Source organism: Rhinolophus sinicus, linkage group LG05, assembly GCF_036562045.2.
Source record: "Rhinolophus sinicus isolate RSC01 linkage group LG05, ASM3656204v1, whole genome shotgun sequence".
Lineage (NCBI taxonomy): Eukaryota > Metazoa > Chordata > Mammalia > Chiroptera > Rhinolophidae > Rhinolophus > Rhinolophus sinicus.
Window position 1 is genome coordinate 86,377,003 of NC_133755.1, and position 27,420 is coordinate 86,404,422.

A 27,420-nucleotide genomic window follows, 5' to 3' on the forward strand; every position below is an offset into this window, starting at 1 on the left:
CCACTGATGTACAAACAACAACAAAGGCTCAACTACCCAGGAGGGCACATGCAATCCATACAAGGGACACTCCTGGAGCACCTCACTGAGGTGATTAGGAAGACTGTACCACTGAGCCCCAAGGACACCTACAACATAAGGCCACTCTAAGACTGGGAGACATAGCAGACCAACCTAATACATAGAAACAAACACAGTAAGGCAGCCAAAATGGGAAGACAAAAAAAACATGTCCCAAATGAAAGAACTGAACAAAGCTCCAGAAAAAGAACTAAACAGAATGGAGACAAGTAATCTATCAGATGCAGTGTTCAGAACATTGGTTATAAGGATGCTCGGTGATCTCAGGGAGAACTTCAATAAAGAGATAGGAAACATAAAAATGCAGATAGAAAACATAAAAAACAACCAGTTAGAAATTAAGATTACAACAATTGAAATGAAAACTACATTAGAGGGATTCAATGGTAGATTTGATGAAGCAGAAAATCGCATCAGCAAGGTAGCAGAGAACACCCAATCAGAAAAGCAAAAAACAAAAAGAATCCAAGAAAAAAAAAGGGACAGTTTAAGGGGCTTCTGGGACAAAATCAAGCATACCAACATTTGCATCATAGGGGTACCAGAAAGAAAAGAGACAGAGCAAAGTATTGAAATTGTACTTGAAGAAATAATGACAGAAAACTTCTCTATCCAGGCAAAGGAAATAAATACACAATACAAACCCAGGAAGTGCAGAGAGTCCCAAACAAGATGAACCTGAAGAGACCCACACCAAGACACATCATAATTAAAATACCAAAAAACAAAACAAAACACCAAATGTTAAACACGAAGTGACAATCTTAAAAGCAGCAAGAGAAAGGAAGTTAGTTACCTACCAGAAGCTGCCATAAGAGTGTCAGCTGATTTCTCACCAGAAATTTTGCAGGTTAGAAGGGATTCACAGGAAATATTCAAAGTGATGAAAAGCAAGGATCAGCAACCAAGATTACTCTACCCAGCAAGGCCATCATTTAGAATTGAAGGACAGATAAAGAGCTTCCCACACAATAAAATGCTAAAGGAGTTCATCACCACCAACCAGTACTACAAGAACTGTTACAGGGACTTCTTTAAGACACACACACAAAAACAACAACAACAAAAAAAACATGGGGCTGGCCCGGTGGCTCAGGCGGTTGGAGCTCCGTGCTCATAACTCCGAAGGCTGTCAGTTCAATTCCCACATGGGCCAGTGGGCTCTCAACCACAAGGTTGCTGGTTCAACTCCTCGAGTCCCGCAAGGGATGGTGGGCTCCGCTCCCTGCAACTAAGATTGAACACGGCACCTTGAGCTGAGCTGCCTCCCTGATGGCTCAGTTGGTTAGAGCGCAGGCTCTCAACCACAAGGTTGCCAGTTGGATTCCTTGAGTCCTGCAAGGGATGGTGGGCTCTGCCCCCTGCAACTAAGATTGAACACGGCAACTTGAGCTGAGCTGCCGCTGAGCTCCTGGATGGCTCAGTTGGTTGGAGCGAGTCCTCTCAACCACAAGGTTGCCGGTTCGACTCCCTCAAGGGATGGTGGGCTGCGCCCCCTGCAACTAGCAATGGCAACTGGACCTGGAGCTGAGCTGCACCCTCCACAACGAAGACTGAAAGGACAACAACTTGAAGCTGAACAGCACCCTCCACAACTAAGATTGAAAGGACAACAACTGGACTTGGGAAAAAAAAGTCCTGGAAGTACACACTGTTCCCCAATAAAGTCCTGTTCCCCTTCCCCAATAAAATCTTTAAAAAAACAAAACAAAACACACACACACACACACATAGAAAAAAAAAACACCAAAAAAATAAAACAACCAACCCAAAAATCTGAATAATAAAGTGGCAATAACTACATATCTATAAACAATTAATTTAAATATAAATGTAGTAAATGCTCCAATGAAAGGACATAGGGTAGCTGAAATGATAAGAAAACAAGACCCTTACATATGCTATCTACAAGAGACTCAGTTCAGATTGAAAGACACACAAGGACTGAACATAAAGGGATGAAAAAATGTTTCACGAAAATAGAAACAACAAAATAGCTGCAGTAGCAATACCTATACTAGACAAAATAGATTTTAAAACAAAGGCTATAACAAGAGTCCAAGAAGGACCCAGTAATCCCACTTCAGGGTATTTATCTAAAGAAACCCAAAATGCTACTTCAAAGGGACATGAGCATCCATATGTTCATTGAAGCATTTTTCACAATGGCCAAGAGGTGAGGGCAGCCTGGGTGTCTGCCAATGGATGAATGGATAAAGAGGAGGTGGTACATATATACAATGGAATATTGCTCAGTCATGGAAGGGAATGAGATCTTGCCATCTCTGGCGGCATGGATGGACCTGAAGGGTATTCTGTTGAATGGAGCATGTCAGACAGATACAGACAGGTGCAATGTGTTTTCTCTTATATGTGGAATGTAAAGAACAAAATAAACATATAAAACAGAAACAAACTCATAGATACAGAGAACATTTTGATGCCTGCCAGATGGGCAGTGGGTGAAAATGGGGAAGGGATTAAGAAGTACAAATGGGTTGTTAGAAAGTTTTCATTGGGATGTAGGTTATAGCATAAGGAATATAGTCGATAATATTGTAATAACTATGTATGGTGTCAGATGGGTACTAGATTTATTGGGGTGATAGATAGGAGGGGGTTTGGGGCCAGCGTGAAAATGGTGAAGGGATTAAGAAGTACAAATCAGTAGTTACAAAATAGTCATGGGGATGTAAAGTATAGGGGATATAGTCAATAATATGGTAATAACTATGTATAGTTCCAAGGGGGTACTATACTAGGCTAGTCAGGTGATCATTTCTTAAAGTACATAAATGTCTAACCACTATGCTGTACATCTGAAATTAATATAAAATAATATTGAATGTCAACTGTAACTGAAAAATTTAAAAAGGGGGGGTGGGAAGGAGAGGGGGAATAAGAGGATCTAATTTCCAGGTACTGTGTTTCCCCGAAAATAAGACCTAGCTGGACAATCAGCACTAATGAGTCTTTTGGAGCAAAAACTAATATAAGACCCAGTCTTATTTTACTATAATATAAGACAGGGTATAATGTAATATAATATAATACCAGGTATAATATAATACAATATAATACTGGGTCTTATATTTTTGCTCCAAAAGATGCATTAGAGCTGATTGTCCAGCTAGGTCTTATTTTCGGGGAAACACGGTACAAAACAAGTAAGCCATGGGGATGTAACACACAGCATAGGGAATATAGTCAATAATATTGTGATATCGTGGTACGGTGTCAGGTGGTTATTGGATGCATCTTGGTGATCACTTCTTTAGGTATATAAATGTTGAATAACTATGGTGTACACCTGAAACTAATATAATATTGTATGTTAGCTATATTTTAATAAAAATCTTTAAAAATTAAGAGGTATACATAGTACATATATGTGGAGATATTCTAACTACAACTTGACCGTTAAACCTTTAATATGTTAATTAATAATAGCTCTAAAGTTTGAGGCTTCTTTAAGCCTGGATATCCCATAAGTTGGGGTACAACAATGTACTTTAAAGTTTGATACCTGAATTTATATACCTTTAATGAACTGCTATTGGTGGAATAATTACTTTTGTCTTTTGGGATAAAATTTGCCTCACATTTACCTCATCTGTAATGTAGCCTTTCTATTATAATTATGTTCAAAATAGGTACAGCTTTTTATTGTTTCAGGGAAACATATATTGGAACCAACAAATACATCCTTCATTAATACACAATGTCTTACAGCAAAAACAAAAACAAAAAGAATTCAGTTCAGTTTTCCGATTACATGTAACGAAACATGGTGCCTGCCAGGACTCGTGTTGGGAGGGATAGTAATACACTACTCACATTCAGGGCTGCTTCTGCTTCTTCCAGTGCAGGTTTAGCCGCCTCGAGTTTGGTCTCAGCTTTTACTTTTTCACTGTCAATTTCATCCACAATTTTTTGGGCTTTGTCTTTCACATCCTGCACTTCATTTTTTACTTTGGCTGAAGCTTGAGCACTCACTGTGACTTCTGCTAATACCTGTTAAATTGGGGAAACACATGAGAGCAAATAGAAACCTTTGAGCAAAATTTATAGAATTGAGTAGTGAGAGAATATTTATTCAATATAATATAAAACATGAATAAGAGCAAATTTATTCCCCAACTAAGTCATCTGTATTTTAAGGTGTATTAAAGTAACTCCTTTGAGCAATTCCTGGCAGTCTGCTTTTTCCTAAGCTTTCCTCGGGTTTAGAATAATGTAAGTAAATATTTTAAGTTTTCAGAAAAACGCTATTTCTACTCTATGTAATTTCTAGAAAGTTGAAACAATTCAAGTACATGTAATGGGATAATGTCAGAAACCAATTAAGCCTCATGTAAGAACAAGAAAAACAGCTCATATTTTTCAAGTGCCTACCCTCACTCATTTCCGCAACTGGCTAACGGTCAAGACTGAAGCATCTATTCTTAACCAACTTTCAGTGAGTGGAAGCTGAAAGCCGTCTGAGACTGATGGGGTCAGAGATAAAGGAGCAGCATCTCTACCACCTTGGGAGCAGTATCTTTTTTTTTTTTTGAACTCTACCAGCTCTTTCTCTTATTCTTTTCCCTGCTTGGCACAAACTTCAGATGACACTTGAGCCATCTATACACCTATAGCATGCAGAGACCTTAACAAGAAGACCAAATATAACCTTTAGTCAAGCAGAAATTTCATAAACAGATGACAGAGAACAAGAGGGACAACGTCAGAGAAGAAAGAATAGTCTTACGCCAGGTGGAGAATATAATAGTTTATTCATGTCTTGGTATGAGTTAAACGGAAATATCTAATGGTCTTTGTGAACATTATGTTATTGAAATAGTCTGTACATTTATACCGTTTACTTTTTAGTAACATTTTTAAATGCTTTTTTTTTTAATATGGGAAAATGTTCCTCACTATTAGTGATAAAATCAATGCAAACTCACTTCATCTGCTTTCACAGAAGCCACTGCCAATTCCTTCTCCTTTACTGCAAGATCCTGAGAGAGTTTTGCAACGGATTCACTTGCCTCCATAAGCTTATCAAGACCTTTATAAACACACATATACACTCTTAATGAGTAAATGAATATCCCTTCATCAAATATTTATTCAATATTTGCTACTTATAAGGCATCGTGTAAGTACTACAACAAATGCAAACTATTTATGGACAAAGTTTTAAAAATACACATATATTGGGAACAATAATACTGACCATATTTCTAAGAGTTTCAGGAGTGGGGTGAAGAAAATCACTCTGGTTGAAGAATATGATCAAGATACATTTAAGGGAAAGTCCTGGTGCCATAGTGAGTAACATTAATTTAGTCAAGGAACTTAGTTGACAAATTTATGCTCCCCTTGGCTTTGCAAACACTTTGTAACTATCATTTGTTTGCCTTTGAATCATATAGCAGCTGAGATGGCAAACAATACACATGATCTATTAACATTTTTGTCATTCTCTTTGCTATAAATATGAAAATAACTGCTAAAGCCTGTGCAACTGGCTCTGTGACTTTCAGTATTGTAGAGCAAAACAAGTAACTGAATTTCTCACCTTCAACTGGGTTCTAGACAGAAGCGTTTTGGTAAATGTTTGGCATCTGGTCTCTTGAGGGGGAAGGGGAAGCACTCAGTTATGTGTTTGCCAATTTCCATGGTGTAAATACCCCCACCATGGCTGATTTCAAGCTACCAAGAGATTCTCAGTAGCACACCATTATATAATATTTCTACCATACAGATAGAATGAAAACAACCTCAAGAATATTAATAATAGTAAAATAGAGTAAAAATAACTAAAAAAATGTTAAGTTTGGGATATTTATTGCCTTCATTTTAAATATTTATTTAATTGTAAGTTTATGTGATTTCATTTTTAATAAAGACTATTTAGCAACCAGATCATAAAATTCCTAAATGTAACAATCAGCTTTCATGAGTCAGTAGAAACAAGTAGCTTCAGCACACCAATGATTCTGGAGCATCCCGTAGAAAAGCTGCAAGGAGGTAAGTCATGAAAGAACAACAGAAAGTTTCTTTCACTGTGTATCCATCATCACTGTAATTTCACCGATCTTGGAGCTCAGTTATGCTGTGTGACCAAGTTTTGTGTAGGAAAAATGAAAAGAAAGCACTGGGTGTTTGGGGCCAAATGGTTTCTAGATACATAATCTATTCTAATTTCTACTTTTCCTACTTGTTTTACATGTACTGCACACTCAGAAAACCATTGCTCAGAGAAGCTCTTCTTGCTTTTACTTGTTTGCATTTGTTTCTGTTGTGCCTTTTCCTTTGTTAGAAGTTTGAGAAGCATTAACATGGTAAAGTGAATACAAATGGAGGGAAACTGTAATGCAACCAAAAATTGAAATTGTTGTCAGTTCCCAAGAGCTGGTTTTCCCCATCTGCAAGCAGCAGCTCTGTGACTGTGGTGACTCACTGCTCAACAGGGTAGGCCCAGAGTTCAAAGGACAAGGAGAAATGGTTCTAGAAAGAAAACAAGCCACCTCTGCTTAGATTTTCTCCTGCCCTGAGTTTCTTGACAGGTCAAGAGACACTTAAGAGCATTCCTTTAAAATAATCTATTACTAACAATAAAGTTAGTATTTCATGTTTAAACACAGCAATACCCACCAAACAAAATATTGGAATTTATATCAAACGAGCCCTTAAAAGAAATTCCATTCTGCTTACCAACATTCATACGTTCAGCTTGTCCATTAATATATTTCACCTTTTCAGCATAAATGTTTTTATAACCATTTACAAATGAGAGATAAGATTTGGGAGTCACGTGTGCTCTTCGACGGTATCTGAAAGCAAAACAGAAAAATGGTCTTCGTCTTTGTCATTCTGGTGTGCTACAATGTCAGGACATAAGCTCTTCCCACTGGGAAATCAGTGTCACTCCAGAGCCTGAGTCACAGTGGGAGGGCAGGAATTGTGAATGGCTTCCCTAGAGGTGATATAGAAAGAACACTAAATATCTGATGCTTTGACCTCTTAGGGGTCTTCGATTCCACCCTTACCCCACTCAAGGCTTGTTTCCTCATCTGAAAAACTGAGAAAAGGATCACTGCTTTATACCTGCCAGAATTTTGTGAAGACAAAAAATATACAAACGGAGTATGTAAAAACACTTTGTAAACTTTAAGGTTCTGTACAAACATTAGGGATAAGTGAAGTGAATTCGTACTATGATCTGCTTTCATTCAAGTAGGAACCAGCTGGGCTCACTGAGGTGAAAACTGGTTTCCCCATGACTCCCTGGATCGTCCTTAAAATCAAGGCAGCCACATTTGATTCAAACATTTAACTCACTATGGCCTTTATTACAGTAATTATATCTAGCAATAGAAATAAATAAAATAAATAATTATATACAGGAGAATCTCAAGTAAAAGAGCTCCTTACATACTATTAAAGTCATCTTACCTCTTATATTAATTTTTCAATTTTGGGGTTCTGAAGACTTTTAACATTAAAAATATTAAGGATTTGGGCATGTATGTGACTACTATTAAAGTGTTATATAAATATTATATTCAGAATAAATTTCTACAACCTAAGAGGACATGAAAAATTTGAAAAATACACCAAATTTTTCAAAAATAAAGACGCAGTTTTTTGCGGCTGTACAGAGGTAAAAATTTCTTTCCAAAGGTGATGGTAACAAAAGGAGTTCAACTGAAGCAGAAAGAAAATCTTCCTAATAGTAATAATTAATACTCACAAATTCACCAAGAATATCCAGGAGATTATCTTGAACTATTCAAGAGGGGTGGTCTGGGTATGGTTTTAGGTAAAGAAAATGGTCTAGGATAAACACTTTTGTGAGATAGGAACCCCCTGGAAAATCAATTAAAGTGTTACCCAGACTCTCTATGCAGAAAAATAGGCAGAGTCTTTTGGGCAGGTTCAGCACCCTCTGAAGTCCATCCACTAACCCTAAGGGAGAAGCCTGTTTTTCCAGAAATCCACGTTGGCTCAACTATTCACATCTGTCAACTATACACAGTGACTATCATGCTTTTGGGGTGGTGGGGGGAGAGTTGTATTTTCGAACTGCTGACACCAGCTTTCACATATGAACACCATTGCTGCTTTTAGTGAGTGGACTGTCCTATAGTCAATTAAAATTTTGTTTCATAATTATTTGGCATAAAAACATGGTCAAACATGCATGACATGGTCAAACATGCAAGACTAAGTGATGCAAATACAAAACCTAAATGTATCTTTAACAGAAGGCAGTAAAGAAACTTTAAAACAGTATACTTCTTTAATCAAAATAAATGCATTTCACACAAAAAAAATGCATTTGGATGATAAACTAATTTTAAACATTTTATAATGAATTAGTTCAGTCATTCTCAAAAAAAAATTAAGTAAATGAAATTAAGTGATTCATTAAACATGTGTTACTTTGAGGCCTGAAGGGAAAGAGATGCTTATGTATAGACACTAATTAATTTTTAAATCTCATTTATTTATAATGTTTTCAATACATAATCACTAGAAAATCAAAGCAAGAAAAAATATAAGTGCAGCTGGGACTTTGTGTTCAATAAGAAGAGGGTTTTTTTTTACTGGACATGCAATTTAATTCTTCTTTGGCGTAAACTTTGTGGTTCTGTAGTTGTCATGCTTATGCAATGTCACTTACCTTTGGAAATAACTTTCACAGCTCTCTGAAACCATGTCATGGAAGAGGCCCATTGTTTCTACCACTTGCCTTTTAGTCTCATTAGAGCAGACAATACTATAGCCTGAAAGGAAATAGGAGGCCACGGCCACCAGAGCCTCCTTAGGCCAACGACTGAACCAGTCCATAGTGCAACCTGATATCAAGCCAGGAAATTTCAAAGAACGGGCACGGAACTTCTCACCAACCTATGGACAGAAAAGTCAGAAAGCATAAGAAACACAGATTATAAATTGGCTGGAGAGAGGTTTATTGCATTCTGAGACAGCGATGTAACATCACAATTTTTAAAAAAAATATCTCAGTCTGTATTAATAAGTAAATTAAGTCTCCAGATGAAGGGAGGCAATATTTCTACACTCTTCTCTGTCCTAAGACTACTTCTGCATTCTTGGATTCGATTCTAGACGCTACCTCTTAAGAGGAAACTGACAAACTAGAACTCCTATAGACAGAAATGACCAGGAAAGTGAAAGGCCTGGACACTAGAGCAAGTGAGAATAGCAGCAGGAACAGGAGGTGTTTGGTCTAAAAAGGAAACAATTTTGTAAGTCTGCAAAAACCTTCTCCAGGTACCTGAGGAGCTGTATGTGGGAGAGGGGTTGGGTTCAATTTATATAACCGAAACAGAATCACAGGGGGAAAGACAGAGACACACATTTCTACTGATTATAAAGAAGACCTTTCTGGCTATTAGACCATCTAAAAATTATGCAGGTACCTTGTAAGTTAGTGAGCCCACCCTCTCCCCCCAAGGGCAGAGCTGACCAATGGAAATTTCTGTGATGATGGAAACCCTCTCTATATGTGTTTTCCAGTATGCTAGCTACCAGCCATACGTAGCAGTTGAGCACTTGAAATGGAGCTACGGGGACTGAGAAATTGGCTTTTATTTTTACTTAATTTAATTAATTAAAATTTAAATGGCCATACATGTCTACTGGCCACTATATGGACAGCACAGTGAGCTACAGATAATCCAATGTACATAAGGGACACACTAGCTGGTATGTCTAGATTGCAGCGAGAGCTGGACAAGATTATATAACCAAATCCCTTACAACTCAAATCTGTGTCTCTAAGTAATTAATAAAAGAGTAGACTATGCAATAATTTCGAATAAGATGGATATGTTAAATTATTATACTTTGGTATGAGATTTCCATCAGTGGGCATTAATGGTAGTAAAGGGTTGATTTTATTTCAATGTAACATACGCATATTATTATAGTTTCTGAGCATTTCAGAGAAGGTTAATAAACTGTATAAATATGTTTAAATAAGTAACTCCTCCTACATAGACATAAATAAAATAAAAACTCACTGGAGAGAAGCAGAGAACAACATGCAAGTTCTTCCTTGACCTTGAAATGAAGTACTCATACAGATTGTCAAAGGTAGGAGGATGGCGGGGCAGCTCCTTCTTCATCACGGATATCAGCCCTTGGGTGATTTCATCCATCTCATCCCGAGCAAACAAATTTGAAATCTTTGAAGATTAGACAAGAAAGCGTTCTGTATTTTACTTACTTTTTAAAAAAGATTTTTATTAAAATATAGCTAACATACAATATTATATTAGTTTCAGGTATAGACCATAGTTATTCAACATTTATATACCTAGAAAAGTGATCACCATGATAAGTCCAGCAACCATCTGACACCGTACCACGCTGTCACAATATGATTAACTATATTCCCTATGCTGTACTTTATATCTCCATGACTTACTTGTTTTATACCTGGAAAATTGAATCTCTTATTTCCCTTCACCTTTTCACACTTTTTAAATTTTTCAGTTACAGCTGACGTTCAATATTATTTTATATTAATTTCAGGTGTCCAGCATAGTGGTTAGACATTTATACAATTTATGAAGTGATCCACCCTGACTAGTCTAGTACCCATCGGTAGGTCATTTATATTTAATCTTTTATATTGATGGTGAAATTTACATTTACCACTTTGCTATTTTTTCTTTATGTTTCCTGTTCTTCTTTGACTGCTTTTTGTATGTTAAATATGTTTTTAAGGAGTATAATATTCTGTTTATTTTAATCATATTTGGAGTTATTTTGCCTAAATTGTGGAATAGTTTTGCTGGATTTAGAATTATTTGTTGAGCAGATTGAGCAGTTAAATTAGGAGCAAATTATGTTTCCTTTTGCCCAAACAGCTATCACTAAAAAGCTATCTCTCTACCATTCCAATCATCTGTTCAAAATGTCCTATGATGTCCTCTCTTCTCTAACTTATAGTCAGTCTCAGTTCTGGCTCCAAGGTAGTTAACCAGCACATGCACCAATAAGCACCCATAGACACCATCGTGCAGGGAAGAGTTCACACAGGAAGCCTGATTTTGAGAAGAGTGTGGTTGGCTGGTATCTGGAAACTTGGCTTTTGGAACGCCTCTTCCATTGCTAATTTATAAGGTTGTTCCAGTGTGCCTAGACTATTTATACAAACATTGGGATGTATGCTGTACATCTGCATTCCTCTGGGAGTCTGGAATTTTGGCAGTTGTGGCTAGGCAGGGAGTGACTACATGGCCAGCCTCCCAATAAAACCGTTGGACTCTGAACCTCAAACAGACTTCCCTGGAACAGAAACACAGTGCATGTGTTATGGCGCTTCACTACCAGAGGAAAAACACATTCTGTATGGCCCCTTTGGTGAGAATGCAGGCAGCCTGCACATGGGTTTCTCCAGATTCCACCTGATGTGTCTTTTTCTTCACTGATCTGGCTGTGAATCCTTACTGTGTTGCTTTAATAAATCTTAGTCGGGATTACAAGTATATGCTGAATCCCACGAGTCCAAGCACGTGAGTGATCATGAAAGTGCTGGTACAAGTGGTGTCAGAAGTGGTGACACTTACATTGACACACAGCTAGTGGAACTCTTTCAACCCGTCTATACTCCTGACTGCTAGGTAGATGGCTGGATGGATAGGTAGGTAGGTAGGTAGGTAGGTAGGTAGGTAGGTAGATAGATAGATAGATAGATAGATAGATAGATAGATAGATAGATAGATAGATAGATAGATGATAGATAGATAGACACTTTGTTCCTCCTAAAATAAGTTATAGGATCAAATTAAAGATTGAAGAGAAAAATTAGCCATCAAATTTAACATGGAACAAAGCATACACAAAAAATCTACAAGTAGGCAGCATTAATTTGACAGGAACTTCAAAAAATTTACCAAATCTCACATCACTTTAGAAATTCATCTCTAAAATGAAAAACATGTGCTAAATGACCTCTCTTGCTGAAGGTTGCCAAAGGGTTGCTGCTTTTTCTACCCAAATATAATTTACATTTTCTAAATAAAAGCTTTTTCTCTACTGTTGAGACCTACCTCCCCTGAAGATAGCAGGTTGTTAAGATATTCGAGAAATGCCTCATCTTTTATTTCATTGTCAGTAAAGATGAAGGTAATGCCTTTTCCATCAGCACCGGCAACTTTGTACAAATATTTTAAGTCGTCTATTAGATTATTCACATTATAAGACCTAAAAAGAGAAGTGGTAGAAAATGTAAAGTTAAAAATATATATAGTCATAATTTACCTCAAAATACAATATAACCCATGATGATTAGAGCATAATCTGCTTCTGCTCTAAGAGATATTAAGTAGTAATACCTACTAAAAAACACAGTGATTAGAGTGAAATATCTATATGTTATCATTCAAAACACATGTTTTTTGAGAAGTGAGAAATGGGGGATTTACCAGAAGTGACTCATGAAGAGTAATTGGGAATAGGGAAATGAACTTTTATTCCCTGCAATCTGACAGTCTTCATTCAGCAACAGATTTTGCCCAAGGGAATACATGCATTATATCTAAAACTAGTCTGAAATTTGGGTGAGTTTGGATTGGTAAAAAGTAGAGATAAGTTATAAATTATAAAATTTATCTCTACTTTTATATTATATATAGTGGTAATTTGGGCATCTCACTAAGTGTCTTGATATAGAGAAAGCCTCAAGAAAAAAAGATGCCTTATGCAATGTGATATAAATAATAGAAATCTTCTAATTATGTGATTATGAGATTTTGAAAAGAAGAACTTGGTTTCTGTTTTTCTGTTTCCTCTGTTTCCTACTAAATGTGTGTGCTACCAGAGGCGAAGTGTAAAAATAAAGCAGACATTTTCTGAAGTGTTGTATATAAATCTTCATAAGTTGATGACAAAGACTATAAAGAAACCTTCACATAAAGAGGTTTTACAGGGCAAGTAATAGGGAGTTTCATGTACGCCATAGGGTGTAATGGAAAGACTATGGGCCTTGGAACCAGAGGACCTTTGGAATCCCCATTCCAAAGCTTTACAAAACTTCCTTCACATTTCTTAGCTGTTTCTTCATCTGCAAAATGAAGATAATATCTATTTTTAAAGATTGTTGTGGGCATTAGAGATGATGTAGCTTAAATGAATGAATAGCTTATTTTTAAACTAGGAGTATCAGCTACCCCCTTCTGGGTGACACTCCAGTAAAAAGTCTTACTGACTTCAGGAAAAGGGATTCCATCAAATAGAGAACATACATCCCTTTCAAAATAATTCCCAAGAAGGGAATTCATTAAAAAGAAACTGGTAAGATGGTTTGCTGAGACATAGCTACACCCGTGAGAGCAACACAGCCCACATCCTTCCTGGAGAGGTGCTGTGGCCCCGTGTTGTCAGTGTAATCCTCTCCCTGGCTAGTCTCTGAATCAACCAGGCAATGAGGTCACAGGGTCATTTTGGCTGTTTTGTTTTATAATTAAACTGACTGTTATGTATTGTTCTACACTATATAGACACAGTCAGTACACACCTCTCTCTGGGTCCTGAACTCTCTCTCTTCTTTCTTTCATAGCTAAGCTTCTTGAGAATTTTCTAAACTTGTTATCGCTTCTTCTTTACTTCCTTAATAGGATGTGACTTCTGCACCCATCCACTCCATGGAACGTTTTGACACATTGACTGTTACCACTTTTCAAGCTTTAACTCAATAAACATTTTCAGGCTAATTCTCTACCTCCCTGGTTTCTGAAAACCACTCTGGATTTCCTCCTCTCTGGCTTGCCTGTCCTTCTCACCCCACCCCATTTGCAAGCTTCCTTCGTCTATGCTGGGAGACCCCAGAGTTCTTTCCTCAGCCATCTTTTCTTCTCATTATGCATCCTATTCATGCTCCTCATTACCTTAAAAGTGTTCTCACCACTGAGACTTCTATACTTTTATCTCAAGAACCCTCTCCCGAACACCACACCCATGGGTCTAATCACCTATGGAAACTGTTTGGTAGACATCTCACATTCAGTACATATTGAACTAAATTCTCATTGTACCCCTTTAAAACTGGTCATTTATTCATTTGTTTGACACAGATTTTTATAGTGTAGGTTAAAAGTACCCACTTTATAGTAAAGGACAAGACAGAGGTTACAATGGTCCATCCTCAGAGAGCTTACGGACTAGTGAAAAAGATAGAATTGTGAACAAGCACTTTTTTTTTTTAATGCAGTGTGATAAAGGCCACTAGAAAAACTAGGGTGTAATGCTAGACTCTTTCTTCTTTCCTTTTCTTCACCCATATCCAATCAATTGCTACATCTTATCAATGCTACCTACTTTAAAATGTCCTCACTGACTACTTCTCTCTACTCTCACTTTTCCTGTTGTTTTACAATGTACCCAGGATTCCATTTAATCAGTATGGTCATACATGCAGACATGGAAAGGACTGTCACAAAGGAAGTTTACATTCACAGATCTCTAGAAACAGAAGGAGGCATGCCACGCCGCCTAGGACCACATGGGGAAGCACCAGGTTGGTCAGGCAGCAGGAGTGAGGCGTAAGCATAGGCAATGACAGCGTTTATTGCAGTTTCCGTGAAAAAGGCAAAGGCAGGAAGGTTAAGCAGATGTTTGGGATTGGTTAGTTTGAATAATTGCAGAAGGCTCTGGGGTATAGATGCTGTCCCCAGTTGACTGGCCCTTGACTTTGGGTTGATTAAGGTAGAGGAATATTGCTTCCTGGAGTGTAAAGCCAGATCGAGGCAGTGGTTCAGGTTATGAACTCTGGACTGGGTGGTTTACATATGAAAGGCACATTTCTGGGCCACCCCTGGGATGAGCCGTCTCTCCTCAATCAGCAAGGTCCCAGTGCCAGAGCATCAGGAATACAGAAAACAAGAAAATATAGTTAATACACCTGCCTTAATTTAAGCCTCAGTCATTTCTAACTAGAATGACCATAACACCACCTATCCCTGGATCACAAACTCAGATACCTACAGGAATAACACAGGTAATGCCAATGAGTGAAGCAGGGCTGGTGGGGGTCTCTGGTAAATTGCAGCATTGCAGGTCCTATCTAAGGAAGCAGCTGCTGCTCAGCTCAAGCCCCCTGGGAATGTAGGCCAATGTTGCCAGATCTTTCAATTATTTTAAGAAAAGTCAGAAATATTTTTGTTTGATTTTTCCATGATCTCTCCCAATTTTTAAATGTTGACAACTGATTAAATTTAATTAATCTCTAGATATTTGATGTTTATGTTTTATAATATTTTTTTTATTTTCCAATTATAGTTGGCATACAATACTGTATTAGTTTCTAGTGTACAACTCAGGGATTAGACATTTATATGACTTATGAAGTGATCACCCTAATAAATCTAGTATCCATCTGACACCATACATAGTTATTATAGTATTATTCACTATATTCCTTATGCTATACTTTACGTCCCCATGACTATTTTGTAACTACCAATTTCTACTTCTTAATCCTTTCACCCTTTGCACCTATCAGTTCGACCCTCTCCCATCTAGCAACCATCAAAATGTTCTCTGTATCTAGAATTTATTTCTGTTTTGTTGGTTTATTTTGTTCTTTAGATTCCACATATAAGTGAAATCATATGGCATTTGTCTTTCTCTGTCTAACTTACTCTATTCCACACAATATTCTCTAGGTCCATCCATGTTGTTGCAGATGGCAAGATTTCCTTCTTTTTTATGGATGAGTAATATTCTACTGTATATATGTACCACCTCTTTATCCATTCATCCATTGATGAACACCGAGGCTGCCTCCACATCTTGGCCATTGTAAACAGTGCTGCAATGAACATATGGATGCAGACATCCTCTCGAAGTACCATTTTGGGTTTCTTCAGCTAAATACCCTGAAGTGGGATTATTAGGTCCTTCTTTGTCTCTTGTGATAGCCTTTGTTTTAAGTCTATTTTGTCTGGCCTAAGTGTTGCTACCCGAGCTTTTTGTTTGTTTGCTTGTTTCCATTTTCATGAAATATCTTTTTCCATTCCTTCGCTTTCAGTCTATGTGTATCTTTCGATCTGAAGTAAGTTGCTTATAGGCAGTGTATATAAAGGTCTTGTTTTCTTACCCATTCAGCCACCCTACCTTTTGATTCGAGCATTTAATCCATTCACATTTAAAGTAACTGTTGACAGATACATAGTTATTGCCATTTTATTATTCACAGTTTTGATCTTTTTTCTTCTTCATAAAGTCCCTCCAACATTTCTTGTAATACTGGATTGTTGGTGATAACTTCTTTAGCTTTTTCTTGTCTGGGATGCTCTATATCTGCCCTTTGATCCTAAATGATAGCTTTGCTGGGTAAAGTAATCTTGGTTGTAGCTCCTTGCTTTTCATAACATTAAATATTTCATACTAATCCCTTCTGGCCTGCAACGTTTCTGTTCAGAAATTAGCTGACAGTCTTATGGGAGCTCCCTTGTAGGTAATTAACTACTTTTCTCTTGCTGATCTTAAGATTATCTCTTTGTCTTTAACCCTTGACATTTTAATTATGATGCGTCTTGGTGTGTGCCTCTTTGAGTTCATCTTGTTTGGGACTTTCTGTGCTTCCTGAGCTTGTATATCTATTGCCTTCACCAGGTTAGGGAGGTTTTTCATCATTATTTCTTCAAATATATTTTCAATTCCTTGCTCTCTCTCTTCTTCTGGTACTGCTATGATGCAAATGTTGGTACACTTGATGTTGGCCCAGCGTTCCCTTAAAGGATTCTCATTTTTTTGAATTTTTTCTTTTTGCTGTTCTGATTGGGTGTTTTCTGCTACCTTATTTTCCAAATTGATGATCTGATCCTCTGTTTCATCTAATCTACAGTTGATTTCCTCTGATGTATTCTTTATTTCAACTGTAGTAGTCTTCATTTCTAACTGGTTCTTTTTATGTTTCCTATCTCTTTGTTGAAGTTCTTCTTGAGATCATTGAGCATCCTTATAACCAGTGTTCTCAACTCTGCATCTGATACATTGCCTGTGTTCATTTTGTTTAGTTCTTTTTCTGGAATTTTGTTCTGTTCTTTCATTTGGGACAGATTTGTCTCCCCATTTTGGTTACCTCACTCTATTTGTTTCTATATTTGGTAGAGCTATTATTTCTCCTGGTCTTAGTAGAGTGTCCTTATATAGTGAGTGTCCTGTGGGGCCCAGTCACACAATCTCCCTTGTCACCTGAGTTGGGTGCTTCAGTGGTTTCCCTTATGTGGGTTGTGTGTGCCCTAATGTTGTAGTTAAGGCTTGGTTGCTATTTACATATCAATGGGTGGGACTGATCTTCAGGCTGATTGGTTGTGAGTACTGGCCATGACTACTGTGGAGGAGATGTTGTGCAGGGGCTGAACCTACAGAGCAGGATTTGCTTTACCAGGGCTCTGGTGCCTGCCCAGTCTGCCCTTTGAGTGTGTCATTTATGGAGGTATTTGGGTGTTTCTCTGGTGCAGGCTGAAGCTGGTGACCATGTGTGTTGGTTCAAGGGCCTCTTGGGAGGGGCTCTGGTGCAGGCCAAGATCAGCCATTACCTGTGCCCTGTCCCAAGCCATTTGGTATGAGCTACAAAGTAACCTGCAGATGGTTGCCCTTGTGCTGGGCTTGTAGGTGCCTGGGAGAGTCTAAGCAGTCAACTGATCCTGGCTGCCACTAGTACAAGGTTTGATGCTGCTTTGCAAAAGGTATGTGGTATACTGAGGCCAGATGCTCTTGTTTGCATTTTGGGAAACTTTGAGAGATTTTTAGAAAAGTCTGCAGCATGAGCTGAGACAGGACATTTGTATGGAAAAACCACTGGAAGAGACTTGGGTGGGCCTGCAAGTTGGGTGGGGTAGGATCTCAGAGAATCACCATGGTGGGGCAAATGGTGTTAGTCAGTTTGAAGGAGACTCAGATATGGTGCCTGTCTGTGCCTGCACAATGGACAGGGAGAAGGCTCAACAAAGGAACAATGGCTTCTGCCAGCACATCTGTCTGGGAGAAAGCTGCCCCTCCAGCCCTTGTCCTGAAGCCAGACAATTCAGTTCTTCCCTGAATGTCCCTGGCACCTTTCGAGCTGCTGCCCCAGTGCTGGAGCTCAGTGAACTCACAATGAGTCCATCAGTGAGTAAGTCCATGCACGGGCTCTTTAAGAGGAACACCTGGGACTCCAGCTGCCCTCCCTCTCAGTCACAATCTCTGCTGGTTTTCACAGCCAGAAGTTATGGGGATTTCTCTCCCCAGCTCTGGAAACTTGGGATGGGGAGCCTGGTGTGGGCTGAGACCCCTCACTCCTCAGAAGGGACCTTCTCCACAGCCTAGATAACCCTCCCAATTTTTAACCACCACAGGTGGGTGTGGGACCAGCCTGTTACTTGGCTCTGTCCCTCCTACCAGTTGCAACATGGCTTCTTGTGTATATTCTCAATTATAGGACTTCTGTTCAGCTAGACTTCAGAAAATTCTATGGTTGTTTTGTAGTTTAGTTGTAATTTTGATGTGGTTGTGAGAGGAGACAAACATAGCATTTACCTACTCTGCCATCTTGACTATAATTTTCCAGATTTCTTTGCTGTTTATGTTTTCTAAGTGCTCTTGTAAATTGTACCTTGTTAAATTTTTATCTATTTGGCAGCAGAGTGGTGTCTATGTGTAACTTGAAAAAGTGATTTAAAATGTATATGAAAATACAAATTGCCAAATATTCACAACAACGTTGAAGAACAAAAAATTTGTCCGAAACATAATGAAAAGCTACAATAATTAAAACAGAGAGTAATGGTGCAAAGATAAATAAATAAACCAGTAGAATAAATTATAATCATATATATGATCAGTTGATTTAGGGGAAAAAATGACACTGTGCTGTGGTAAAAAAAAAAAAAAACGGTGACCTTTTCAATAAATGAAGCTGGATTGTTTGCATATCTTTGTTGAAAAAAATAATCTCAATTCCGACATCAGACTTTAGGAGAAAATTAATTCAAGGTGGATTACAATTTTAGATGTAAAAAATAGTAAATTTTATCTTTAAAAGTGAAGGAAATCACAGGAGAATATTCATGACATTTGGGTAAATGAAATATTTTAACAGAATACAAAGAGTATTAAAATAAAGGGGAAAAATGATAACTTAAGTTTCACTGAAATTAAGATCCACTAAGAGAGAAAAGACAAATCAATGAGTGGGAGAATATATTTGCAATACAGACTCTGACAAAGAAATTATAGCCAAAATACAGAAAGAATTCCTAAAAACCAATAAAAGAAAGAAACACACTCCAATGGAAAAGAAAAAGGGCAAAAAACTTCAATGATCATTTCACAAAACAGGCTGTTGAAATGGCCAGCAAGAGGTGAAAATGTACTGAACATTATTAGCAATCTGGGAAATGCAAACTAAAGCCACAGTAATATCTCATTGCACACCCACCAGATTTGCTACAGTGAAAAAGATTCACAATGCCAAGGGCGGGCAAGGATGTGGAGGAATTGAAACTCATGAACCGTTGGTGGAAGTGTACACTGGTAGAACTACATTGGAAAACTACTCCACAGATCTACTAAAGCTGAATATATACATACTCTATTATTTAGCAATTCTCTCTCTAGGAGCATATTCAGACATATACAATAATATTGATAATATTCATAAAATAACAGCTCTATTTGCCAAAACAACCCATAAATGTTTATCAACAGTACAATAGATAAACAAATTGTGTAACATGCAATAAAGTGGAAGATTATACATCAATAAAAATGAACTACTGGTACATGTAGCATCATGGTTAAATCTAAAAAAAAAAAAAATGCAAGTAACAGAAATGACACAAAAGACTAAATCCTGTATGTTTCTATTGCTATGAAGTTCAAAAATAGGTAAAACTAATCAATAGGCTTAGAAGTCAGAATATGGTTACCTTATGACTAGGACAGGACATGAGGGGTACTTCTGGGGTGCTAGTAATGTTTTATTTCTTCATCTGTGGGCTAGCTACATAGGTTTACTTACTTTGTGACACCCATGATTTGTGTACATTTCCTTATGTATGTTCCACTTAAATAAAGAGGTTATTTTAAAAAGAAATAACAAAATTGTTATTTTTTTTTAAAGTAAACGTTTTACCTTAGGGAAATTAATTATAGAAAAACATATTGTAGTGTGTAATTTTTTCTTACCTGGTTAATGTTATCTGGAATATTTGATATCCAGCTATAAAAGAGGCCAATCTTGAAAGACTTTGTTTTCCAGAACCACCAACACCCACCAGCAATGCATTTCCACATGATGTTCTAATTATTCGCGAAATCTGTTTTGAAATGAAACAGTATTTATCCAAAGATGGACTTCAACTGTTTACATTTTCTTGCACTAAATGGGTCCAAGGTTTGACCATATGTTTCTATACTATATTAAACTTTTCCCTTTAATGCTATATCTCAGAATTTAAAAAATTAAAATTCATATTAATTTGATTCAAATTCTTTCCCTGCCCATCTATAGTTACATCATGAAAAAGAAACCTAATTGTCTTTCCTATTTCAAAACTATTTTTGTGTGTGTGTGTCTGTATGTGTGTGCGTATGCGTGTGATTTTTAAAATTTTTCAATTCAATGGGTGGTGGAGCTGCTCTTGCCAATCTGCAGAAAGAAGTGTAGAATCGTTTGCTAATTATTCATCAGTCTAACGCACTGACTTACATAGACACCAACCTCTACAAGGAAGGCTAACTCTATCATATCTCTCCCGATGAAAATTCTTTAAAAGTACTAAATTCTACTTGCGACGGGGGCAGAAAGACATGTGTAGAAAAAGACTTAGAGAAACAGCCTTTATAGGCTTGTTTTGCTTTTCTATGGTTGATTTCCTTAGTGAGCATAAGGCTCCAATCGTGGTTCTGTCTTACGCAGGCCTCTTGAAGGCATTGCGGAAAAAAGCTGTCTTTTACATTAATACAAAGGAAGAAAGTCTAGATGGATTACTAAATTAATTATCACTACTAAAAAGAATTTTTTTAAGTACAAATTTTATAGATGAAAGTTCAACAATGATACCTTGATATTGGTTAATTCTATCACTATATATTTAAATGTATTAATCACTTATATGGTTTTTCACCTAGAATAGCATCCCAAGCCCCTAAGGCCTAGCCACAGTGGGTACTAAATAATTACTTGTTGAATGGATGAATGTGATACAGGCCAGAAATTCACCAATGTTGCAAAATGAAACTGTATAATAAACACAATGCTAAAGTCCCTCTTTATCAAACCTCTCTACTCAGTGTTCCAGCTCCTGGAGAAACACCTTGTCAATCTACAAATTGTACAAATAACTCCTTTTGATAGCATCTCAGACTTGGATCAAACCATACTCCTTTTTGGTGCTGCCTCTAATTGGATTCTATTTTCTCACCAGTCCCGTACACTCGCCTTACCCCTTCTCTATCAGTTTGCTCCTAATCTGTGAGCCAATCATGAAATTGACATTTTTTTTAAAGCATTAACTTTTCTTCCATTATATCAAAATATAATTTGGGAGGGAATATTTCTTCACAGGGTTCTTCAACTTGCTTTCTAGGAAGATAAAACCGACTCAGTGTGCCAAAAGCTCTGAACACAAAACCCATCAATTTGCTCTTGAAAAACATTTGCTGTCACATAGGTGAATTCAAATGAGGGGTTTCTGATTAAGCCTTTGTTTTCTAAGACAATGAACTGACCCATCCTATGGACACTCTTCTATACGCTACCTGATACCATATATTTATTATCTCAAAAAATTTATTTGTGAAATTTGCTAAGTGTTTACATGATCGATTTACATTAGTAAATAGTCAATAGATAGAACCTTAATAAGATGAGTCATTGCATCTTTGAAAAACACCAGATCAAGAGATGTCCCTCTGATTATTTCATTGAACTGTCTCTGGTAAAACTGGAGTTTTTCACACAGAAACTCAAAGGATGGTATCTATGAGTGGGGAAAAAAGAGAGAAAAATAATATTTAAGATCCAAAATTAATGAAAGTAGCAATTGTAAAGACACTCAAAAGTAATTATAATTTTTTTTAAACCTAGTGGATTTCCAAAACTTGGTCATAGATTAGTTGACTTTTAGTTATTTCCACTTTCAGAAGCCTGAAACTTAACTTTACGATATGAAATTATTCCTGACTATTCCCTTCAAGAACCCCAGCACCAATTCCTATCCATAGTAATTAACTCTTTCACTGCATTAATTGATTTCAAGTTCTTTCAAAATGTGTCAAAAATCCACGAAAAAATGAAAAGTTGATATTTTGACTATTTTATGCATTTAATAACATTTTGAGCTACTTTGCACAATGACATTATTTGGTTTTAAACCTTTGTTATATGGTAATAAATTTACCATTATGTTGAATTTTAGCAAAAAATACTCAAAATATATTTAAGTATAGATAAATTAGAATCTAATGGCACTGATGACATAAAATATTTATTACAAAATGTTACACAATATGGCATACAAAACATCTTTGTTGTTGATAGTACAAGCCACAGGAAAACATATCCGAATGTGACAGCAAAAGAGTTAATGTTGAAATGTAACAAATATTTCTCTGTTTTTATTTGCTTTTTAATATTGTTTGTGGATTTTTAAAAAACTATACAGAAGTTTTAGATTGCTTGTGTAGTCAAACTGTTCTGAAATAAATATTCACATACGTGGCAAGAACCCATTCCTTTCCATGGCTAAGCAATATTCCACCGCATAGGTGAACCACTTCTTCTTTATCCATTCATCCATCGATGAACAACCAGGCTGCCTCCACATCTTGGCCATTGTGGAAAATGCTGCAATGAATATATGGATGCACACGTCCCCTCAAATAGTGTTTTGGGTTTCTTCAGTTAAATACCCTGAAGTGGGATTACTGAATCCTTCTTTGTCTCTTGTTATAGTCTTTGTTTTACAGTCTATTTTGTCTGATATAAGTATTGCTGCCCAAGCTTTTTTGTTGTTGTTTTTGTTTCCATTTTCATGAAATATCTTTTTCCATCCCTTTATTTTAAGCCTGTGTTTTGATCTGACGTGAGTCACTTGCAGGCAGCACATGTAAGGCCAAGCTGCAAACCAAGTCTGGTACCACTAACGCCAGACTTGGGGCTGCTCAGCCAGAGATGTGTATGGGACATGGCAAAGCAAGATGCTGCTTGTTTTAGTTTTGTTAACTTTTGAGAAATTTTAGGAAACTCCACAGTATAAACCAAGACAGGCTGTTTGTATGGAAAAGCCACTGGAAGCAGCTTGGGTGTGTAGGCTCTCAGGGACTCATCAAGGAGGGGAAAACAAAGGGTGTTAGCCAGACTGATGGAAACTCAGACACAGGAGCCACCTGCACCTGCACACTGGATGGAAGGGAGGGCTCAACAGGAAATACTGGGTCCTACCAGCATTTCTGCCTGGGAGAAAGCTGCCCCTTTAGCCCTCGTCCTGAAGCAAGACAATTCAGTTTCTCCCCGTATGTCCCTGGGGCCTTTCAATGTTCTGCCCCAGTGCTGAAGCTCAGAGTGAGTGAGTCCATCCTGGAGTAAGTCCACATGCAGGTTCTTTAAGAGGAGTGCCTGGGACTCCAGCCACCCACATCTCACTCAGCCACAATCTCTGCTGGTTTTCACAGCCAGAAGTTATGGGGTCTTCTCTCCCCAGCACTGGAACCCTGGACTGGGGAACCCAGTGAGGACCCCTCATTCCTCCAGGAGGGACTTTGGCAGCTGATTTTTAATGGACACACATCAGTGGGGAACCAGTCCATTCTGTGTCTCTGACCCTTGTACCAGTCTTGAAGTGGCTTCTTCTGTATGTTCTTAGTTGTAAGACTTTGGTTCAACTCTGAACTCTGAAATTTGAATTCCGTGTAATTTTCACATGTCACACAGCATTACTCTTAAAATGTAAAAACCCTTCTAAGCTCACAAATTTAACAAAAAACAGACAGTGGCGGGATTTGGTCCATTGACTATAGTTTGCCAACCTCTGCTGTAGAGAATAGTTATTGAGTTTTATATTTATATCATACTCGGTCATCTTACTGAATTCTTAGTACTTACAAGTGATTTTAAGTCTTCTTGGATTATATTAAGAGATCATAATATCATCTGCAAATAATGATCTTTTTGTTTTCATCTATCTGATAATGACATTCATTTTTATTACTCTTTATTTTTAATTCTTTTATTTTTCAAGTCTAGTTGACATTCAATATTATTCTAGTTTCAGGTGTATACATGGATTTTCTTTTTGTCATTTTGTTGCAGTTTCTAGAACTTTCAAAGTAATATTGAATAATGGTACTATCAAGCATACCTGTCTTATACCTGACTTTAATGGGGTTGCTGCTAAATTTTATTGAAAGAAATATTTTACTTGGTATATGATGACACAAATCACAACACATAACTATGTAAAAGTTATGGCAACTCCATAGTGAGATTCTGGTACAGGGAGAAATATCGTTAGGTGAGTGATCAAAAAAAACCTCTTTTTTAAAGGTGAGAATAAATACCAATTCATAGAGTTTGGGTATTTCAAATAGAGTGTCTTCAGGTTCATCACCAGTTGGTTCAGGCATTTCACGGAGAAAATCTACAAAGTATGGTTCGGGAAGAATATATGACGTCATATCTGAGCTAGTAGTTTCTTCAACTGCGCGAATAAGTTGTACATTAAACCACTGCTCATCTTCATGAGTTATAAATCTGAAAGAAACATACAGGAGTACAAATGCAAAATATGAAGTCACCTTTTCTAACTGAACATGGTTTCAATCTCCCTCCACCTCCTTTCAGCCCCTATCCTGCACCTCCGTCATGTCAAAACAGAAAAATATTCTGCCTTCTGACTAGAAGGACATAACCCCATCCAAAAAAGTTATAACATTGATAGTCTTACTTATAGAAAATACCGACAGAGTCTCTTCTTGACCAAACTTAGGCTCCGCTGAATCCTCTTCCCAATTAGGCCTCGACTTTTGGACTTCCATGTCCTTTTCTGCATCACCCAATTTTAGCAGGAATCCTGTCAAGTTCACGTAGCCAGAATTCCCTACCCCCAGTATCTGATCACCCTCCTTATCTGACCAAATTCCTCATTGTCCATCATCCCCACCCCCGGGGTAATAGCTGATCACCTGGCTTGCTTTCAGCAAGAATCCTACTACCTAATAGGATTAGCAAGAATCTCCCTGTACCTCTGATATTTCCTCTTTAGTGATTTTCTATCCACCCCCCCCCCCCAACCTTTTTCCTCAGCTATAAATTCCCACTTTTTCCTTATTTCTTTAGGAGTTGGGCCCAATCTCTCTTCCCTACTACAAACCTCCATTGCAGGACTATCATGATAGTCCTGCAGAAAGACTGTGTGATTTTTTGTCTTAACAAGTGTTGTAAATATTTTTTCTTGAATAATACAGATCAGTCATGTAGGTGAGGTCAAAAGTCCCTACAATTTACAATAGGAGTGTAGAAGTAACAGTCAGTAGTGAGTGAGCATTCTCTTTCTGGGTTTATGGGCATACAGTGCACAAAGCTCCTTTTCAGATTTACAATATCGGGGGAAAGAGAGGAAGAAGGGGACTAACATTTGACAACTACCACCCATGTGTGAGACACTGTGGTAGGCCCTTTACAACTCTCTGGACCGGCATTATCATTCAGAGGAGGAAACAGGCTCAGAAAGATGACTGAGTTGACGCACCAGTTTTCACCATGGAAAACTTACACAGAGATCAAATTTTTTAGAAAATGTACATTAGTAAAATTTGCCTCTGAGTGTTATCAACTCTCTGATAATGTGGTGATTTAAAAAGATGTCCTGTTGAAATAATACTCAAGTGAATTGGCAAAGCATTTCTTTTTTTAAGACGACCAGCAGGTGGGAAATAACACTGATGTTTCATGAGCACCAGAGCAAATTAGGACACTATTCCTTACTCTACTGATTTGAGTAGCTAATGCAGGAATTAATCTAGTAGTATACAGTTCTTATATAGTACATTAAACTCAAGCGGTAACATATATACCTGTCTGCAATTACTCTGTTGCACTCATGTTTGAAAAGTGACAGGAGAACAGAGATTGAATCACACTCCTCGGCTTTTATGGTTAACATTCCTTGCCAAATTCTGGAAAGATCTCGAAGATTGAAAATGTAATGAAATTTAGAAGGAGTTGGGAGCATCTTCACCTAGAGATGAAAAAAAAAAAAAGTGATACTCTCAATTTGCTTTTCAGATAAAACTAAAAGTGGAAATGCTTTTAGAACTATTTTATTTCACAAATCTTATTTAAATAAAATAGGCTGAGGAAATAAACCAAGATTAAGTTTATATATTTGTCAAAGCACTAACAGCAAAAAAGCACATATCATAGATCAACATAGAATTTAAAAGACCATAAGCCCTTGAATAGGGTGGATTCAAGTATAATGCACTCGATATGGATTCCAACCCCTGTTCTACCACAATTAGTTGGATTTGAACAAGTCACTTTCCCCTGAGTTCTTAAAAAATATGTGAGCTTTGGGAATAAGCATTCCTAATCATTATTAACCTTATTAGTGTTATATGGAAATATGTCAACAAAAAAATGAAAGTGAGCTCATTGCCATACAGTTAGGAACAACGAATATTCACTTCTGAATGCAGAGATTGCTTTGATAAGGTCCTTAATGCGCTTGGTTCCCACAAATATATTTATATATCATAATCTAGATTTCACTGAGGGGATCCAAACTCAGTCAACATGGTTCCATGTATCTGTATATCTATAGTAAATTGACAGGTAAGTCTGAAATGAAGCTGCTAATTATTAGGTGGTTTTCTTGGGTTGCCTTTGTTGGTTTGAAGACTAATTTACTTATTATTTCTACCAACTTCTAGAATTCAGACAGGCAAAGCTGTAACGAAGACACGTTCTTGTACAGAGAGACCCCAGTTGGGGATAAACTTGAGGTGTACTAGGTGAGGAAAGCATTGCTGGCCACGTATAAAATTGTTATTGATGCCATTAGCATCGTTTTTGAAAGTGAAACAGTGATAATTCTGGAGATACAAAGCAGACTCTCCACATGATTAATTCAGGAAAGCAAACGCTTTCTTTAGTACCAATTCATGGAATATGTCCTTTCTATATTGAAATAGTACCCTATTGAGTCTGTAGAGTAATTTTTACAGGCTAATTCAGAGTGGAAGTTAAAACAGCAGGTAGCAATGGAGAGGGAATGAAGAGAAGTGTTATTTCTCTCTTAGCTCATTTCCATGCCAAGCTAAAAT

General features: G+C 37.3%; 1 protein-coding gene across 1 annotated transcript in view; it reads right to left on the reverse strand.

The window, feature by feature from the left end:
- Positions 1–27,420, reverse strand: part of DNAH8 (dynein axonemal heavy chain 8) — a 358,656-nt gene that overhangs the window by 118,085 nt on the left and 213,151 nt on the right. Inside the window, exons 59-68 of the mRNA XM_074332879.1 lie at positions 26,170–26,333; positions 24,655–24,847; positions 21,954–22,076; positions 20,281–20,411; positions 12,159–12,312; positions 10,122–10,286; positions 8,759–8,985; positions 6,787–6,905; positions 5,031–5,134; positions 3,919–4,095 (exon numbers count right to left, since the gene is read on the reverse strand). Of these exons, the coding sequence (XP_074188980.1) occupies positions 3,919–4,095; positions 5,031–5,134; positions 6,787–6,905; positions 8,759–8,985; positions 10,122–10,286; positions 12,159–12,312; positions 20,281–20,411; positions 21,954–22,076; positions 24,655–24,847; positions 26,170–26,333 (1,557 nt within the window). The remainder of the gene's footprint in view (positions 1–3,918; positions 4,096–5,030; positions 5,135–6,786; positions 6,906–8,758; positions 8,986–10,121; positions 10,287–12,158; positions 12,313–20,280; positions 20,412–21,953; positions 22,077–24,654; positions 24,848–26,169; positions 26,334–27,420) is intronic.